At 50.2% G+C, this 21,050-nt stretch overlaps 1 protein-coding gene across 1 annotated transcript; it reads right to left on the bottom strand.

Moving 5' to 3' along the window:
• Positions 1-11,321: 11,321 nt before the first annotated feature.
• On the bottom strand, positions 11,322-13,291 carry LOC135618769 (cytochrome P450 CYP94D108-like). The gene has a single exon (XM_065119971.1). It carries the CDS (start codon positions 13,110-13,112, stop codon positions 11,544-11,546), a length of 1,569 nt encoding a protein of 522 aa, XP_064976043.1. The 5' UTR covers positions 13,113-13,291; the 3' UTR covers positions 11,322-11,543.
• Positions 13,292-21,050: the final 7,759 nt, after the last annotated feature.

The following is a 21,050-nucleotide window of genomic DNA, read 5'->3' as shown; positions in this document are numbered from 1 at the left end:
AGGGAAGGAAGGAAGAGCTATATAGACGTGTCGGGGGGTTTCTTCCTCGTAGCTTCACTACGATTGCAGAGAGAGGGAGGCATTAGTTGACGCCACGTGGTCAGTGTCCACTTGTGTGGTTGACTATAATTAATGTGAGAGTAATTACTCACGCCGGTCAACAGTGAGCACGACCACGAAACCGACTGAGAACCTTCCACATTGGATTGGGCTTCAGAAAGCTACCGTGTTGATACAGAAACCGTTAGTGTAAACAACTTTGAGCCGTGGCCTCGGGATCGACGCGGCTCGATTCGGGTTTGGATAGCAGGATCTTTCCGGTGCGGCCCTTGGGTTCGTCGAGGTAGTCAGCTACGGCGGTCCGATCGGGATGGGGTCGGCGGTCTCTGCTGGAGGGGGCTCCTCAGTTGGGCACGCGCCCCATCTGCAGTCCTGCACACAGGTCGGGTCGGGAGGCTCTACCCGACCCCTCCAACGATCAAGTCAGTAGATGGTAGAGGGGGTAGAAAGAAGAAGAGTTTGAGGTGTCTCCCTGGTGTGTTCTTCCCTCCTCGCTTGTTCAGAGTGCGAGGGTATTTATAGAAAAGCTTACTGTTGTTTGATGTGCCCGCTTGCAGGGGCAGGCTGATTGCGTCGTGGCGTGAAGAGCCGAGCCTGAGTGGGTATTAATGCGTCTCGGGCTGTGTCCCGGTCCGTTTGACCGGGTGCCATCACGTCGTCCGAGGCGTGAGGCGTCGGTTGACGTCAGCCGAGTCTTATCGTAATTAATATCCTCATCAGAAACGACTATAGGAACGAGGAACAGTAAAAAAAAGGTTATCTAATTAAATCAGACACCAATTCAACATCATAAATTTATTATATGTGATGGACTGCGAGAGCTGACCATTGATCCACCCTCCACTAAAACCTAACAAAGGTTATAAATTTAATGTGATGGTTACTTGGTACCTACCATGCATGCTTATTTCTTTTATTTATATTATATACATATATAATAATAATATTAACGTGGGAATCACCCCTTGTAATTTCTCAGCAACGTCGCATAGCATTATGTTATTCTCGACTTGAGCGGTAAGACTATTTTGTGTTGTCGTCTTGTGATAATAAAGAAGACTTTGGGTGAGATAAAAGTTGTGTGATAACGGAGAAGACTTTGGCGTGTGAATTGGTCGAAAGTCGTGCTCGGTTTTGGGCCCATTTCGATCATAAAAATGACGACAGACAAATTATATTCGGCAAGGTTTGGAATTATTAACATATGTCGTCATCAAATTAATATTTTAAAATAATATTTTATTAGTTTGGTGCTTTATTTAACACGTGATATCATGTGCATCATTTTTGATAGGGGTAAAAACGAATAGGACACGACGCACCGGATTTGACGTAACACTGCCCCATGACAACCGCCCCAAACGGCGCACCACGCCAAGGGACAAGCATTAATACCAGCGTAACGCGCACCCTCACCGACCGTACCCGCACGGCCTCGTCTTGCTGACCCCGTACGATCGGACAGAGCAGGGGAAGGCGTCGGCCAAGGCTTGCCACACCCTACAACTCGACCTTACCGCGCAACGGCCACAACGGCAACAGACGCGATCAGGAGTACGGCTCTGCCCCGGCGGGGTGGCGTCAGGTAACATCGAGCTCACATATAAATACCCACGGGCTCCCAACCGGCAAGGTAAGCAGACAAGCACACGATTTTCCCCTAAAACTCCCCTCTACACCACTAACTTGACCGTTGGAGGGGTCGGGCCGACTCGCTGACCCGACCTTTGTGCAGGTATTCGGGGAAAGCCGATCCAGCAGCGCGGAGCATCCCGGCCTTATTCCCCGTGATCGACCGTCCCGAGATCTCAAGCCTGGCAGCCTCGCTTGATCCTAGTCGTTCGGACCCCTGAACCAGCCGCGTCGACCCCCAGGTCACGGCTAAAAAAGTTACTTACCGTAACAGATTGGCGCTAGAAGGAGGGCCTCCGAATGACAAACGATCAGCAAACCCGCCTTGGCGAGCCCCCAGCCGTTGGGTTCCCCGCCCCGGGGGAACACCCCCCGCACGATGAAGCTCGCGACGAACACCCCGCAGCGGCGGCGGAGCGTTACTGGCGATTGTTCAACGACCCAGGTTTGTCACCTCCCGACGGCGCCCCCACCGACCCGCCGCCGGTATCTCCGGAGGCCTTTCACGACCTCACTCACCAAGTCCGAGCCCTAACGAGTATGGTGCAGACCATCATCCCGATTATCTCGCAGCGAACCCCCCCGCACGGGGCTCACCCTTCGCAGCAACGGGAAACCCTCGTCCGGGCTCACATGCCCCTCTCCGGGCTCCCTGGCTCACCCCAGAACCCGACGGTTCGGCCCGGGAGCCGGGAGGCGGAGGATACGACGAGCCGTCCCGAGCGCGAGGCTCCATCCGCCGATTCTACAAATGCCCTACGAGCCCAGCTGTGCCTCGTCAGTCGAAGACTCGACGAAGTACAACAGGAGGTCCGTAGGTCCAAAGGGGACCTCGGGGTGGACAGACAGCAAGGATCCCCGTTCACCCCCGAGATCCAAGATCAGGCGATCCCGTCGCACTTCCGCCTCCCCTCGCTGGACGCATACGACGGCACCGCCGACCCAGCGGACCACGTGGCCACTTTTCGCGCCCAGATGGCGCTATACGGGACTTCCGACGCCTTGATATGCAGGGCATTCCCGACGACCCTACGGGGTCCGGCCCGCGCGTGGTACAGCAGCCTGAAGGCCGGGACCATCGCCTCCTTCGACCAACTCGCCAGAGACTTCGAGCTCAGTTTCCTGGCTTACGCTCGACCGAAACCGTCCGTGGCATTACTCCTCGGACTCAACCAGAGGGAGGACGAGCCCCTCTCCCATTTTGTGAACCGCTTCACGACACAAATTCGCGGACTGTCGGACGCTCACCCCTCTCTATTGATGCAGGCATTCATGACAGGCCTGCGACCTTCCCGGTTCTTCTGGTCCCTCGTGGAGCGACCCCCTGCCGCGGTTCCCGAAATGATTCAGCGTGTTGGCCAGTTCATCGCCGCAGAGACGTGGATGGCTGGGAAGCGGGAGCAACACAAGAAAGTCAAGACGGAGCCGCCCCGACAGCAGCAACCCCCCGCCTCCCGTCGTAGGTTGGATAGATCCGACCCGAGGTCTCCTCTCCCTGTCTTGAGTTCTTCGCAGACGGAAATACTTCGCCATGAGAAGGGGAAAGGATTACTCAAGGAGCCCCACCCGATGAGGAGCCCGCGAGAGCTCGCGGACCGCTCGAAATACTACCGTTTTCATCGGCAGCATGGGCACGACACTGAGCAGTGCCGTGAGCTAAAAAGGCAGATCGAGGAGCTTGTCCGCCGAGGGCATCTCGGCCACTACCTTCCGCCGGTCAAGGAGCCGTCACCTCGCCCGGAAGGCCCCGTTGAACGACACATCGACATGATAGCAGGGGGGCCCGCGGCGGGGGGGGGGGGGGGGGGGTTCCGCGTCGGGCAGAAAGGCGTATGCCCGGGCCGCTCCCGACGAAGCCTCGGGATACCAGCCCGAGCCCGAGATTACCTTCCCAACCGGAGCTGCCGAGCGACCTGACCACGACGACGCCCTGGTAATATCAGCCAGGATAGCCAACGCGCAGGTAAGAATGATCATGGTCGACACGGGAAGCTCGGCCGATATACTTTACTTTGGTGCCTTCCAGAAGCTCGGCTTAGCCAAGGAAAGCGTGCGCCCGATCGGTTCAACGCTCACCGGGTTCACGGGAGAATCAATATCACCTTTGGGGGCCATCACTTTGCCCTTAACCCTGGGCGTCCCGCCGAGGTCAAAAACGGTGATGACCGCCTTTTTGGTGGTCGACCTTCCTACGACCTACAATGCCATACTGGGACGACCGACCCTCAATAAAACCAGAGCCTTTGTCTCGACCTACTACCAAACCATCAAATTCCCGACTCACGCAGGGGTCGGAGAAGTCATCGGGAGCCCCCGTGAGTCCAGACGGTGCTACCTAACCGCCGTTTCACTACATAAGAGGACCAGAGTCGAGCCACCGCTGGAGGACCCGCAGGAGACAAAAAGACCGGCCCCTCATCCCGAGCCGAAGGGGCCCACCATTGATGTACCATTACAAGAAGCCCGGCCCGACCGGACGGTCAGGGTAGGATCGGAGCTACCCGAGCGGGAACGAGAGCAGCTCGTCGGACTCCTACGGGAAAACGCCGACATCTTCGCCTGGTCCCCGTCTGATATGACGGGCGTCGACCCAGGGGTGGCGCAGCACCACCTTAACATCCCACCTGACGCTCGCCCGGTAAAACAAAGACCCAGACGACAGGCCCCTGATCGGCAGCAGGCTATACAAGAGGAGGTGACCCGTCTCTTAGCAGCAGGCTTCATAGAGGAAGCCAAGTATCCTCAATGGCTATCCAATGTAGTCCTCGTGAAAAAACACAATGGAAGCTGGAGGATGTGCGTTGACTACACCAGTCTCAACAATGCATGCCCAAAAGATTGTTACCCCCTCCCAAGAATCGACCAGTTGGTCGATGCAACAGCAGGACACGCGCGCCTCTCTTTCATGGACGCCTATTCAGGATATAACCAGATCAGGATGGCGCCCGAGGACAGCAAGCACACGGCCTTCCTCACCGACCGGGGGGTGTACTTCTATAAGGTCATGCCGTTCGGGTTGAAGAACGCCGGGGCCACGTACCAGAGGACGGTGAACAAAATGTTCGCCCATCAGATCGGAAGGAACATGGAAGTATACGTGGACGACATGATCGTAAAAAGCCAAAAGACCGAAGCACATATTGCCGACCTGGCCGAGGCGTTCGACACACTACGTAAGTTCGGCATGCGGCTCAACCCCACAAAATGCGCCTTCAGGGTCACCTCCGGGAAATTCCTCGGGTTCATTATACATGAAAGGGGAATTGACGCCAACCCAGAGAAAGTCCAAGCGATCATCAACATGCAGTCGCCCCGGACGATCAAAGACCTGCAACGACTGAACGGAAGGATTGTTGCCATATCCCGATTCCTTGCCCGGTTGGGAGATCACTGCCTCCCCTTCTTCAGGGCGCTCAAGGACCCGAAAAACTTCCGATGGACAACGGAGTGCGAAGAAGCCTTCAAACAGGTAAAGCAGCGCCTGGCGGACCTCCCCAGCTCGCCTCTGTTTCTCCCGGCGAAAAGCTGGGCCTCTATCTGGCAGCCTCGCCCCATGCAGTCAGTTCCGTCCTGATCAAAGAAAGCTCGGGCAAACAGCTTCCGATCTACTACGTTAGCCACATCCTGAGCGGACCCGAGGGGCGCTACCCGCCGATAGAGAAACTCGCGCTCGCCCTGGTGTTGTCGGCTCGGAAGTTGCGTCCCTACTTCCAGGCGCACCCAGTTGAGGTCATCACCAACCAACCCCTGCGGTAGGTTTTATATAAATTCGATGTTGCAGGTCGGCTTCTCAAGTGGGCAGTAGAGCTAGGCGAGCATGATATAAGATACATGCCCAGGACCGCCATAAAAGCACAGGCGGTGGCCGACTTCATCGCAGAGCTAACCCAAGTGATGGGCGAGGATCTAGAGCAGCCTCCCGAAGCTTGGATCCTACACGTGGACGGCTCATCCAACTCAAAGGGCGTCGGCGCGGGACTGGTCCTCCTCGCCCCCGACGGCCACTCGTTCGAGCGCTCCCTCCGCTTCGGGTTCAAGGCCACTAACAACGAGGCGGAATACGAAGCGCTCCTGGCAGGACTCAGGCTGGCCCTCGAGATGCAGGTGGCCGCTGTACACGTCCTCACTGACTCGCAGCTGGTGGCCGAACAGCTCAGCGGCGCATATGAGGCTCGGGTCCCAACCATGGCGAAATACCTGGCACAGGTGAGGGACTTGACTGCTAAGTTCCCTTATTTCACATTATCCAATGTCCCAAGGGGGGAGAACGAGCGGGCCGACGCGTTGGCCAAGCTGGCGTCGAAACCGACCTGCAAAACACGCCCAGAGATCGAGGAGCTTCCTGCCCGTGCCATCGAAATAGCGATTACGGCCCCCGGAAATGCCCCGATCACGTGGGTACAGGAGCTGCTGTGTTTCAAGCGGGATGGGATCCTTCCTCGCGACGAGGTAGCGACTCGACGGCTGCGCCGTATGCACGCGTGGTACACCAAAGAAGGTGGCCGGCTTTATAGGCGGTCCTTCAACTATCCCCTCTTACGGTGCCTAGAGCCGGAGGAGGCCCAGACGGTCCTGGCTGAAGTCCACGAAGGGGTCTGCGGAGAGCACAGCGGAGGGCGAACCCTGGCGCACAAATTGCTTCGCCAGGGGTACTACTGGCCGAGCATGTGCCGGGACGCAAAAGCTTACGCTCAGCGTTGCGGCGCATGCCAAGAACACGCCCGCGCGCCCCGACAGCCCACTATCCCTCTCAACCCCGTCACGTGCGCATGGTCGTTCGCGCAGTGGGGGTTAGACCTCCTCGGCCCTTTCCCGCCGGCTTCGGGACAACGGAAATATATCATCGTGGGGGTAGATTACTTCACAAAGTGGGTCGAGGCCGAGCCATTGGCGACGATCACGGAGCACCAAATGGAGAAGTTCGTATGGAGAAACATAGTGACTCGGTTCGGGGTGCCCAGGGCCATTATTACGGATAACGGACCGCAGTTCGCGGGCAGAAGGTTCAGGGAGTTCTGCGCAGGTCATGGCATCCTACCAAGGTTCAGCTCGGTAGCACACCCTCAGACAAACGGACTGGCAGAGGTGACCAACCGATCCATCCTGGACAGACTCAAAAGAAGGGTGTCCGCGGCCCGGTCGACCTGGGCCGACGAACTCCCTAACGTCCTATGGTCACTACGCACCACACCCAAGACCGCGACTGGGGAATCCCCGTACAGCCTGACGTTCGGAACCGAGGCTGTCCTTCCGCCCGAGGTAACCATCTCCACCCTCCGGACGAGGAGCTTCGTCGAAGAAGTTTCGAACGAAGGACTTCGCGCCAACCTCGACATGCTCGAGGAACGACGCGCGGACGCGCACCTAAAGGCCCTTTCTTACCAGAGAGCCGTCGCAAGGGTCTACAATAGGAAGGTACGACCTCGACCGATAAAGTTAGACGACCTAGTCCTCCGAAGGACCGAGGTCAGCAACCCAGCCCGAGCCAGGGGGAAGCTAGCCCCCAAGTGGGAAGGACCTTATCGGGTCGTAGTGGTGATCCGGTCGGGTACGTACCGACTCACATCGATGGACGGTTCTCGCGTACCGAGAACATGGAACATCGGGAACCTCAAGAAGTTTTTCGTCTGAGGCAAAGAAACCTTTTCGTTTGAAGAGGTAGAACTTCTTCGTTCAAAAGTTTTTCTCCCAAAGGACAGAAGCCTTCGCCTAGGAAGAGAGGAGGGAGTTGATAAAATGGAAGGGAAAATGCCTTTAAGAAACCAAGCCAAGATACAGGACCCGACTTACAAAAAATCGACCGACTGGCAAAATAAAATACAGGACGCTTTTTCTTCATTGCCCAGGCTCCTCCAATCGATCATCAAAGGGAACTTCCTCGGGCATATCCACCCCCCGGTCCTCGGGGTGAGGAGCGAAGGGGTTCTCCTCTACCTAAAGACCGGGGTGGCGAGCGCGGAAGCGGGAGGTGGCGATACGGTAGCCGTACTCAAAGGACACCCGCCCCGTCCGCGTAAGCCCGAGCTCGAACCCCTCCGACTTCTTGTAGGCCTCGAGGAGCTCCTTGTCTCTCGTAGGTCGAAGTCGGGTCTCCTCCTCCAGCGCCTCCGAGGCCGACTTCGCTTCGGCCTTCGCCTCCTCTAGCGCCTTCGAGGCCGACTTCACTTCGGCCTTCGCCTCCTCCAGCTTCTTGCTGAGGGAACTCGCCTCCGTTTTCACCAGGCGGAGCTCTGTCCGTTCCACCCTTATTGTCTTCTGGAGCCCCTCGTTCGCCTTATTGGAGGCCTCGAGCACCGATCGGAGGCGTGCAGCCTCCGCTTCCAAATCCGCCGCCCGCTGCTCGGCAGCCGCCACGGCCTCCGGACCATAGCCGGATCGAACCTCCTCGACTTGGCGGACGAGCTCGGCGTTGCGGTTGGCAAGACCCCCGATGACCCGACCGGCGTCACGCACCCTGTCCATCAGGGCCGTCGCATAATGGAGCCCCTACACGAGGAAGATCGGGTCAAGAAGGCCGGCGCCGGACAGACAAGCCCTGAAAGCGAAAACGTACCCAGACCATAGACTGGGCGGACTTATTGAGCAGCACATCCGAAGGGTGGGTGTACAGGTCCCGAGCCATGTCGGGGTGAAGCGCGCCTCGGAGAAATGCCGCGGAGGGATCTCCACCGGCCCACACCCCGTCTCCTCGGGACAGGCCTTCCCAACGGGCCACCAAGGGCTCGGCGGCCCCAGCAAGTGGGATCTCGCTCGCCAGCCGTGTTAGAAACGGCTCCCCGTCTCCAGTCGGGAGTCGGCACAGGTCGCGCACAGAGACAGGGCGCGGGCCCTTCCCCGATGACCGCCGACTAGACCCGGCCCCGCCGCGACGCGGGCCTGCCTCAGGGCCCCTCGACGGGGTTGTCTTCGCCCTCTTCGAAGGACGCTCAGCCTCGACCTCCAGTGGGGCGGCCTCCGTGCCGGGCTGCGGGTCGTCCGGCTGAGTTGGGAGAGAAGGTGCCGGGTCGCCCGACGTAGTGGGGTGAAGAGGTTGCGGCGCCTCAACCTCTAGGAACGACCGGAGCTTCACCATTTCTGCAAAAGATGGAACGGGTTAGTACCTAGAATCAGCCACGCCAAAACCCCAATCCAAGCACCGTTAAACGTACCCAGAGGCACCGGGCTAAGGCCCGCCTCGACCAGCCACTGTTCGGTCATGGCCCGGATAGCCTGCGACTTAGGGAGGATCTCTCTCAGCCTCCCCAAAGCGTGGCGCTCCGCATCGCCCAAGCAGGGGGTGGTGTTATCGATCGCCCGCGCGGACCAGCGGACTCCGAAGCCCCAGTCCTGCTCACGGCTGATATAGAAAAACCTCCCCTTCCATCCCTTATTGTTGGAAGGGGCACCCCCCACGCGAAAGCCCGTTCGGGCCGACAGGAAGTAGCCCCCCAAGCTCTTGCAAAGACGGTAACAAGAGAGAAAGAGATCGAGGGTAGGGGTGATGCCGGCATAATGACATTCCCCTAGGAATGCCACTAGGTAACGCCAGGAGTTCGGCGTCACCGGAGACGGCGAGATCCGCCAAAAGGACAGGCAAGATACGATGAGTGGATGGAGAGGAAAGCGCAAGCCCGCTTCCAGGGCGTCAAGGGATAGGGCGAAGCCCTTCGGGACGGGATCATACGCCCTTTGCCCCGGCTCGGGGGCGCAGAGGATACAGTCCCCCGGGATATGATAACAATCCTGGAGTCCTTCCAGCAAAGACCCGCTCACGACGGAGTCCAGGTCGTGTGGCCACATCAGAGCCTCGAGGGCTCGTGCTGCTTCTCCGTTAGAAGACTCGATGGGGGACGAAGCGGGGTTCCCCTCTCCAGCCCCGAGGATAAGGGGGGGAAGGGGATGGAGAGGAAGAAGAAGAAGAAGAGGACGAAAGGGACAAAGGAGGAGAAGAGGACGACATCCCAACTGACCTTAGGAGGAGGAAAAGACTACGCAGGAGACCGGGAAGAGAGTCGGGGAGGCAACGGCAGAGCTCGAAGGAGGAAACGTCGCAGTAGAAGATAGAGACAAGCTTCGGCGTCCGCTATTTAAGGGTGACGTCCCGCCAGAATCAAGGCCCCTTCGCCTCCCAAGAACGGACAACAGCTCACCCACGCACGCGCCCAGCCGTCGCGTCGCATCGGAAGACACCAAAAGACCCTTCGCCTTAATGAAGGCGTGACGTGGCGACCCCGCTGAAGCGGCAGCAGCCGGGCGCCTCGACCTCAACAACGAGCCAACCCGCCCTTTCTCGAGGCGGGATTAAATACGGTAACTTTTCGGCCCCCACCGCCGCCAAAAATCAAAAGCAAGGCCTAGGCTGCACGCCTCCCGAGACCACGCCTGCGCGGTAACCCGCCTGCGCCGTGCTCCTCGGCCCTCGGTTGCACGCCTCCCGAGACCACGCCTGCGCGGTAACCCGCCTGTGCCGTGCTCCTCGGCCCTCGGCTGCACGCCTCCCGAGACCACGCCCGTGCGGTAACCCGCCTGCACCATGCTCCTCGGCCCTAAGCTGCGCGCCTCCCGAGACCACGCCTGCGCGGTAACCCGCCTGCACCATGCTCCTCGGCCCTCGGCTGCACGCCTCCCGAGACCACGCCTGCGCGGTAACCCGCCTGCGCCGTGCTCCTCGACCCCAAGCCGCACGCCTCCCGAGGCCACGGCGGCACTATAACCCGATCGCATCATACTACCCGACCCTTTTCGGCTCTATGATCATCAAGTTTGGCCCCGTCCGACCGACCCGCCAACGACTCGCCCCTTAGACCCGCGTGGCCAAGTCACCCGGTGACAGGAGCCATGCCTCGGGCCCCTCCCTGCATGCGAAAACCGATGCATGGCTCCTTCCGGGGGGGGAATATGATAGGGATAAAAACGAATAGGACACGACGCACCGGATTTGACGTAACACTGCCCCATGACAACCGCCCCAAACGGCGTACCACGCCAAGGGACAAGCATTAATACCGGCGTAACGCGCACCCTCACCGACCGTACCCGCACGGCCTCGTCTTGCTGACCCCGTACGACCGGACAGAGCAGGGGAAGGCATCGGCCAAGGCTTGCCACACCCTACAACTCGACCTTACCGCGCAACGCCCACAACGGCAACAGACGCGATCAGGAGTACGGCTCTGCCCCGGCGGGGTGGCGTCAGGTAACATCGAGCTCACATATAAATACCCACGGGCTCCCAGCCGGCAAGGTAAGCAGACAAGCACACGATTTTCCCCTAAAACTCCCCTCTACACCACTAACTTAACCGTTGGAGGGGTCGGGCCGAATCGCCGACCCGACCTTTGTGCAGGTATTCGGGGAAAGCCGACCCAGCAGCGCGGAGCATCCCGGCCTTATTCCCCGTGATCGGTCGTCCCGAGATCTCAAGCCTGGCAGCCTCGCCTGATCCTAGTCGTTCAGACCCCTGAACCAGCCGCGTCGACCCCCAGGTCACGGCTAAAAAAGTTACTTACCGTAACAATTTTAACTTACAACTTTAAAACAAATAATTATTTTAATATAATTTTTTTTTAAAATAAAAAAATTATGATATTAGAAAAGTAAAGATAATCTTTAATTAGATTAAAAAAATCGTGATATTGCAGGAGTCAAAGTATAAAAATAATTCTTAATTAACTCACATGACTCCATCACAAAGGCGACAACAAAATTACGTCAGCTTGATTCCTTGTACCATAAAATAAGCTAACCATCCGGTGGCCGAGGAACCATCCACCGCTCATTTCGAGTTCATCAGGTATGTGGACCAATGTTCCAATTCGAATCGGAAACCAAAGGCGAACAACCACAGCACCAACTCATGAGCCGCACATCTCTCACTCACGCGAGCGCAGCCGCACCGGCAGCCCACGCTTCATTCTCAGCGTCAAGGACCTCATCTTCTCCGGGCATGCTTCCTTGTCCACCACCTCCACCGCGAACCTCTCCACCATGCACGCCGCCACCGACTTCATCTGGATGTACGCCATTTCCTTCCCCAGGCACGTCCTCGGCCCCCCGTGGAACACCGGGTACTTGAACGGGCTCTCCGCCCGGAACGCCCTCGTCTCCTCCTCCAGCCACCGCTCCGGCTTGTATTCCCTGCAGTCCGGCCCCCATACCGTCTCTATTCTCCCCATCGCGTACGAGGTGTACGTCATGAACCACCCCTTCTTCACCGCCGTCCCGTCCGGCAGGACGTCGTCGGAAAGGCAATGGACCGAGTTGAACGGCACCGGCGGGTACAGCCGCATCGACTCCGTTATGGCCGCGTGGAGGTAGTGCATCTCCTTGAGCTCCTCGAAGTCGAACATCGTGCGGGTCGTGTCGGGACGCCGCGCTCGGACCGATCTGATCTCGTCCAGTATCTTGGCCTCCACCTCTGGCTGCGAGGACAGCAGCCAGAAGAACCAGGTCAGCGCCGAAGAGGTGGTGTCTTTCCCGGCGAGCATGAAGCTGATGACGATGTCGCGAAGGAACTCTTCGGAGTGATCCTCGTTGGCGATGAACCGGGACAAAAGGTCCTCGGCTTGGGGCGAAGAAGAAGAGGCTCTGTTCTCCTTCTTCTTCAACCTTATGATCTGCATGGCGAAGTCGTGGACCGTGGCGATCGACTCCTTCAGCCGCCGCTCTGAACCCACACCCAGCAGCTTCTTTATGACCCAGAGTCTCGGTACGGCGTAGCGAAACCGGCCGGCGCTGATCACGGCGGCGTCACTGAAGGCGGGTGCGAAGCCAGAGAAGAAGCTGTTGCGGGCACCGTTGTCGTCATCCTCCGCGAGGCAGGCGGGGTCTTGGTTGAATGCTACGTTGCAGATGTTATCGAACGCGAAGCGCTCCAGAACGTCCTGCAGATCGAAGGCAGCATCCTTGAGCGAGCATCTCTCCAGCAAAGGGAGGAGCCTGGAGAGGATCTCCCGCTGGACGCAGCGCACGACGAAGGAGCGGAGGGACTTTGTGTTGAATTCGAAGCTGGCGGTCTTGCGCTGGACGCGCCAGGCGTCGCCGTCAGAGTTGAAGATGCCGTCGCCGAGGAAGTCGTGGAGGAGGGAGATGGACTGGGGGCCTTTGGGGTAGTTGTCGAAGTGGGCGCGGAGGATGTGCTCGACGTTGGCGGGGTTGGCGGTCAAGACGCCGCGGATGCCACCGGGGCGGGTCAGGACGAAGGTGTTGGTCGGGGTGGCGGCGAGGGACTCGGCGATCCAGTCGGGCATGCGGTGGCGGTTCCTCAAGAAGTGTGGGAGGTGGCCGATCAACGGGTATGGCCTGAGATGGGGGGGATATGCACACCCGCCGCCGCCGGCCGAACGACAGTTGTTCCTAAAGTAGAAGAAGAAGAGGTAGAGGGCAGAGAGGGAGAAGAGGAGGAAGAAAAGGATGAGGGACTGTGGACAGAGGATGTCCATGACAGCAAACACGAGCTTTCCGAGTGCCCTCTTCTGATCAAAGTGGGGAGAAGAACCAAAAAAGATAAGGCTGGGAAGGAAGCAGTTGAGCAGCTTCGCAAGGCGATGACAGTGCGCTCTCTCTTTCTCTCTGACACACACACGATAGCAACCGAGGAGAAATCGGAGTCTCAGTACAAGCCAAGCCCGTCTTGTTCGCAGGCACGTCACTCCTGAGATCATCCTCTAAATACTTGAATGGCCATGAGAGCATTCTGGCAGACACGCCACTTCAAGCTTTAAGATTAGGGAACAGGCCTCGTGGAATTATTTGCATCGAGGCCACCAAGCACAGCACGGTTTCATATTAACACTACCAAGTATGCGTGCCGATCATTAGATCGAAGACACAGATCTTCTAATTTGTGGCAGGAAGCATATCAATATACTTCTCTCATTCACTTTATCATATATATATATATATATATATATATATATATATATATATATATACTCCTTAAATGGAGGGTCATGATTGCGTGGATCCAGATCAAGATCAGGTTCTGATATAAGTTCGGGACGGATCCGTCGTAATGTAATTCGTAGTTGGAACGAATCGGAACGGCTTTTATATTCCCTCCTCTCTTCTCGATCAAGAAATTAACGCTTGCTCGTCACACTCTGCTCCTTAAGAAACACATCGTCTCATCGCCGTCCAAGAGAGCGAAGTCGATTGGCGCAGGTGAGCTCCTCCCGCATCCCTCCTGTATAACCCTTGCCTCGCTTCAGGTCTCAACTCGATTCTTGGACTTTTGGACATGGATTTCGCTTTTCTTATTTTTGGTCTGCGTGGTTCTTGGGAAGCCTTCAGGTTTGTTCTTTGCGCTTTTGATTCGATTGTTTGGTTTTGTTCTTTAGATCCGGATAAGGCAGTGATCGAAACTGATGATGGATTTCTTGTTTCCTCTTTTTATGTCTTCCTTTCTATGGGATATGCGATGTCTGGCTGTGTGCTCTCTGAATCATTTGATTCACGTTTATACGTTGCTTGTTGGATCTGGCTCGATCTATTATTTTGATCTCGATCATGAACGGAGCCGAAACCCTATTTAGTTCCTTTTGTATACGTTGCTGGTTAGATCCGACTCGTTCCGTTCTTTTGATCTCGATCATGAACGGAGCTGAAACCCTATTTAGTTCCTTTTATATGCGTTGCTTGCTTGTTGGATCCGACTCATTTCGTTCTTTTGATCTCAATCAACAATGGAGCCGAAACCCTATTTAGTTCCTTTTATATACATTGCTTGTTGGATTCGGCTCGTTCTATTCTTTTGATCTCGATCAAGAACGGAGCCGAAACCCTATTTAGTTCCTTTTATATACATTGCTTGTTGGATTCGGCTCGTTCTATTCTTTTGATCTCGATCAAGAACGGAGCCGAAACCCTATTTAGTTCCTTTTATATACGTTGCTTGCTGGATCCGGCTCGTTTGATTGTTTTGATTATAATTCCATGATGCTATAATTTAAAATTAATAGAATTAATTAATATTTATGTTAAAGTCAGTCAGTAGGTTAGCCCGGACCATAAACTTAGCCAACAGATTAAGCGTAGCCAGTAGATCAGGACCCAACTAGTAGGTAGCTTGACTCAACCCAATATAGACAAGCATGTGTAGTGCACGTGACTAATCCATGAGTTATAGATTGGCCAAACTTTCTTCGATGGATGCATAGCATAGTCATGTTTACTAGGCATGTTTAAACCAAATTAGATTACTCAGCCTAGTATCAATCTAACTCAATCTATTTTAATTTATTCAAGTATGCTCATGTTGAGATGGTCTTAGCTTATTCAAGTTTATTTAACCTAAATTAAGTTTTATTTAATTTAAATTATATATATCTAAGATGGTTTCTATTTATTTATATTCTAGTTAAATTGAGTTCAATTGAACATTAAGTTAGAATTCAAGTCAATTGATGAATGATTAATATTATATGATATTAATAATATTAAAAATATAAATTAAAATATTTTAATATATTATTTCATCCCGATATAAATATGATTAATATGAGATAATTTTGTTTATTTATCGAGGGCAGATAGGATGATTCCCTTCAAAGATTAACAATCGTTGTTAATATATTATTTCATTCGTTGTTAGGATAAATATATCCTTATTTTTGTGAGTAAGGGATACCATTCTATCCATTATTAGGAGTGTGATATGAGTTTGCCTCCATCCATTATTAGGAGAACATAAACTCATCCCGTAGGATAAGCTTCTCTCTCTTTGCTTCGAGGGAGTGCTCATTTGGACATTTGATGTATGCTAGTGGGTTATAGTAATATATCAGATTTCATTAGAGAGCAGACCTTCCTCCACCGTTAGGTAGAGCCATTTGGATTTTATTTTTGAGTTGACATCACAATATTTCTCGACTTTTGACTTATATTTTGATGAATAAATAAATTATAATAAATATTTATAATTTATGTATATTAATAAAATAATAGATTTTTTGTCTCTTAATGTACCCATAGAAAATTATTATCCTATGAAAGAAGAATTCGACATCTTTTTATTATATTAAAGCATAGTTTAAGTTATGCAAGTCTTTTAGTTTTAAGGTTAATTTTAACTTAATTGTCATTTGACCTAATATAAGAGGAATGAACCCAATTCAATGAACAATAATTCTGTCACTCTAGGTGTTTGTGTTCATAATGCTACTAGCCTATACATCTTGGAGCAGCCTCAGTCTCCACATACACTATCACCGATTATGTGCTAGTTTTCCGAACATCAAAATGTACCTTGTGCTCTAGCATTTGTCAACTCTTCAAATGATTTTTACGAAATTCTTGATGCTATTAGAGGTTATTTTGAGCGTCAGAAAAAGTGAGATGGAACTCAACAAGGTGAAAATAATATTTTGGATCACTTTAGGAGATTAGAACCATCTCTTTGTCGAGGACAAGCCAGATCCGGTCTTCCTTAAATGTTGGATCCATCAAAACAAAGAAACCCTTCATCAGCCTCTGATACCTATGTTGAGCATTTTAAGCATATATTAGATGTAGCATACATACACCAGTAACGTGCAAAACACACCTAATGTGTTGTCGAAGGATCAATGGTATCCCCACGCTAGAATCATCTCATATTTAATTCTTTGGCATATCCTGTTAGCACAAGCATGACAGAGGCATAGTGTAACATGAGCCATGATTTTTCTACAACAGTTGTTTAAAAAAAAGATGAACTAAATTCTGCATGAAACTTAACAGATAGACCGAAGGATTAGCAATAACTACTGTTACTAGTGGTGCAAATAACATCACAGCTTCAACACAGAATTACCTGCATTCCAAGGCATGTTGTGCTATATATGATTAGATAGTCTTTTGAGAGAAACTGAATGTGGTCTGCTACGCATGATCTTGAGAACAAAACTCAATCTGTTGTGCTATGCAATTGAACTATAGCTAAAATTCTTCCAGCATTAAAAGCCATTGCGTAGAGTCTCCGAGGGTGATTGCTCATCACTGAAGATCTTATCTGAACTATGGCTCCGATATCTTTTTCTCACAATATGACAAAGCAAGCCACAATTATCAAGAACCCAATGCCCTAACGAATGATACAAGCACTATACATCCAAGCGTTTGTTTCTGTTACCCTGATGAATGATACAAGCCAACAATAATCGTCATTTCTATTAGACCCTTTAAACAACATTTATACATGTCCAAATGTTCAGAATTTACATTACCGTCTTTCAGATGACCTCTTTAGTTATTATTACATTTTCGAAAGTATTAAAAATTAAAATAACTAAAATACTCTTTAGTAGTTTAATTTTAAACAAATTTAAAAGAGTTAAATACAAAAATAAGAAGAAGTTATTTTAAGTTTCAACGTCATTGTTCTAACAATTTGAAGAGTAAGTTTTGTACGACATTTAGAGTTTGAGGGGAGCAATACAGAAATCGCTATCAATTACTATAAACAACCATTTGCTAAAGTATTATTGCTTTTCCTTTCCTCTTGGAGCGTTCTTGGAGCAGTGTCAACCAAATTCTCAAGCAACATCTATCTATGCTACATAAAAATCCAAAATTTGTGGCAAGTACAATTCGGATATTGAGATGCATGTGAATGGTGTGACTCTCCGTACAGGGCACACCGCGAAAGATTGAAAACCAATGTTCAACCTCAACATCATTTCGATTCATCCCAATACATTGGGAAAGAGAAGCAGAATCGACAAATCCCAAATCTGGAACCAACTAACGAAGAACATCATGCACCGGAATCCGGGCAAAATGGTACCCGGGTGGGGCAATGTTATATTTTCATCAAGTACCAAGTGTCAAAAGGTAATCTAAAGCAACCAGAACATGCTCTGCACTGGATTCTGGTTTGGTACTACACATGAGAGACATGACGCGTGTGTTCGTGCACGATTCAGAATCAAGGACTTCCTAGTTGCTGACACTTCATTTGGTGATCTAAACTTAAAAGAGTATAAAATATTAGTTTACGGTTTAAAACATTTTTATTGTTTAAGAACTGTACCGCTAAATGACTCCCATGTGTAGTAGATCATCAACATGAAAACACACACAAACACACACAAAAAGGCGCTTCCAGCATATGAGAATATATTTGACAACTAAAGAGTGCAGGATGCTCTTTACCTTTTGTGTGCTGATTGATGTCCAAAGCACAATCTGTATTAGGTTGATTCAGTAATATATATTTATTTTTCCTTGGAAAAATAATAATAATAAAAGTATCCCAAGTCATTTTATGCCAGCCAAAGATTCTGGAATAATGCTAGTCCCAAGCGTAATTATTTTCATTGTTGACCATTAAGCAAGCATCTAATGATTCGATTGCAGAACATACATGTGTGTGCAATTCATGCCATGTTATTCCCAATCCTAAAGCCCACATGATTTCTGTTGGCAAACAAAGGATTGTATAAGCAATTCTTTTTTCTTCAAAAGATAAAAAGAAGGTCACATAGGTGAAATCTTTATTTGCAGGATTAAATGATTCAAGAAAGATACACACCGCAAAAAACTATTCCTACTTAGCCACCGGCAAACACTGAAAACACATGATTCAACACTACAGTCTCATTAAAAAAAAAAAAAAAGGAAACTACATTTTACCTGTGCAAATAATTTCAGGTGTCGCAGGAAGTAGTAGTCAACAATCTTTCATTCAAAGCAGTTTTCGTGGATGACAACCCCACGATAGATTTTCCATCAACCTTCTGTCCTGTTGCTTGCAAGTTTTCATTTTCACCCAAAATGCATGTTCCCATAGATAAAACACCAACACTGCCGTAACTTCAAATGACTAGGAATTTTTCTACACATTCTATGTTTGTTTTCTGTTAAAAAGGTTTTATCTACATTAGGTCTCATTCATTGCGGAACCACTTCTCTTGCAGAATTAGTTTGCAGCAAAAGTCCACATTACGCACGCATTTAACCATGGTGAGCAATGTCAATTCAGATTGGAATATTATAAGAATAAAAAAAACAACAACAATTTGTCTTAAATAGCTTTGAACATAATATATCACTTCAGATGTGATAGTTGACATACAAGAGATGTAACTTTCTAGATTGTTCTAGGCAAGATCTGTCGTACCGAAGCGTACCGCCCATACCGAGCTGTACATACCGGTCCGACAAGTCATCGGTACGCGGATCGCCCGGTACCGTTACAGTGCTACAGTATGGAAAAAAAAAAAAAAAATTCGGTATACCAGGACGCTCGGTACGTCTTGATGTATCGCCCGATACACCGGTACCGTACCGAGCTCGGGTCGAAACGTCGGAACGGTACGGTACAACGAATCTTGGTTCTAGGTACTTTCTAGAAACTAGAAAGTTCAAAGTATTCACCCGAATACGTGTTCCCATAGATAAAACACCTTCTCTGACTTAACCAACCTCAAAGACTAGGAATAAGAATACTTGGCATCTTGTGCTTATTCTCTGTGGAGTTTTATCCATAGAAGCTTATTATTCATTGTGAAACCAATAATCTTGCAGAATTAGTTAGCAGTAAAGTCCATATTACCCATTTAACCATGGTGAGCAACATCAATTCAGATCGGAACATGATAAGGACAACAAAATAATTTGTCAGTCATATATAGCTTTGAACATAATATCAAATCAGATGTGATCGTTACTAGATTTTTTTTCTTGAGATGCAACTGTCTAGATGATGCTAGGTACTTTCTCATGATAGGTTAGAACCAATATCATCCTATGCTTTGAAGATCTTTTGGACTTATATAATAGTTACAAACTCAATGGAACAAACTGACATGCCTTCCCAACCACATTTGTGTCAGAAAGCAAAAAATATTATAAAAAGTAGAAAATCACTGCTTAACCTCCTCCTTTAAAACACCACAATCTTCTAGTAATAGGTTACCAATATTTTTCTGAGTTGAAAGGGTGTAATGTTCCTTCAAAAGAAGGAATGGATGTCATAGCACAACATATTTAAAGGGTACTACATTCAAAAAATGAGCATGGCTGATAGAGCTTTGTGAGCCTATCATCACAATAATTAGGTCTTGCACTATCATGAATCTTGATGTTCTTCCAATGAATTTCATTTCTTGCTTAAGAATGTATAGCTATGTTGGGTATATTGTGCTCTTTATTCAGAACTTTTAGAACCAACAGATTCTGTTCATCCAGCTCTTCAAATTAACCTAATTTGAAGAGCTTTTGGCAAGTCCAAAAGCTGTGGAAGTGCTTCTCTTAATTTGAGCTATCACAGTCGAGATTTATCAGTGTCACTGAGATCCAGCATCTGCACCCTCACCTAGTTGTACATCCAATCCATCTTTACGATCAACTTGCCTACGACACTTTGCTTTCACAACATTACCGGCCGTATATTTTCGAGCCAGACCATGTTCTGATTTTGTCTGATAATCACATTAATGCTGGTCTTTAAAATACAAAAGGGAACAGATCAGATTCTATTGAGTCTGACTCGATCTGAAATTTTGTAAATATAGAAAGGGTTGTGATAAAAAGTATCGATCCATTTCATTCTGTACTTGTTTCCTATAATTATTTCCTTGACTATCTAAATAATTACAATAATTAGTGTTCCCCTAAGAATCAATAGCTCTGGCTTCATCCTATTGTAATATATACCAAAAGGGAAATTGATGACCATTAGTTATAATGATCAGCAAGTCTCTAGGAAAGAACTGAACTAGAAGCCACTGGACCTATGTTTTTACAACCTAAATAAATATGGAAAAGTAATACAACTACAACATAAATCCCTTTTTGTAAAGCCAAGGAAATCAACTCTTTGAAAGCAGGAATGACATGAATCTAACGGAAGATAGAAGACTATCACACACAAAAGGATTTCCATACGACAGCAACATATGCTCTAGATTCAGATGACAGTCATGGCGTAAGAAAGCATCCTTAACATAAAAGTGGCCTACATGAAACAGAAATGTTCCATCATGCAATTTACAACAATAATTACCCAAAGGTGCCACCCTCGTTGACATTGTTCTTGTTAATATTCTACTAAATAAGGAAACATCACCTACAAAGCTAACCTAGAGAAGAAAGAAAAACTCAAATCACCTCAAACCCATGATAGAGAAGGAAAATAAGAACTTAAACTAATAAAACTATAATCACTTATTAAGTACACTTATTGCAGAAGCAGAGGCTTAGGGATCAAATAGCACACTAGCAATAAGAGTATCCATGCATCATTCAACCCCTAACTCCCTCTCTCAAGGTATCAACAAAGCTTTTTCCTTTGATTATCCAGAAAATAAACCTGTTATCCATCAGTGATCCCCTAGGACTTAACCCCAAATCTTGCAGTCAATAAGCACTGAAACAAGGCATCCAGTGTAAGCAGAATG

The sequence above is a fragment of the Musa acuminata genome, chromosome BXJ2-8, assembly GCF_036884655.1.
Source record: "Musa acuminata AAA Group cultivar baxijiao chromosome BXJ2-8, Cavendish_Baxijiao_AAA, whole genome shotgun sequence".
Lineage (NCBI taxonomy): Eukaryota > Viridiplantae > Streptophyta > Magnoliopsida > Zingiberales > Musaceae > Musa > Musa acuminata.
The sequence above is the reverse complement of the archived record's forward strand: the minus strand, read 5'-3'. Positions and strand labels throughout refer to the sequence as shown.

Bases quoted from the DNA above. Each gene is read 5' to 3' on its own strand.
- LOC135618769 (XM_065119971.1), bottom strand. From the start codon at position 13,112: ATGGACATCCTCTGTCCACAGTCCCTCATCCTTTTCTTCCTCCTCTTC.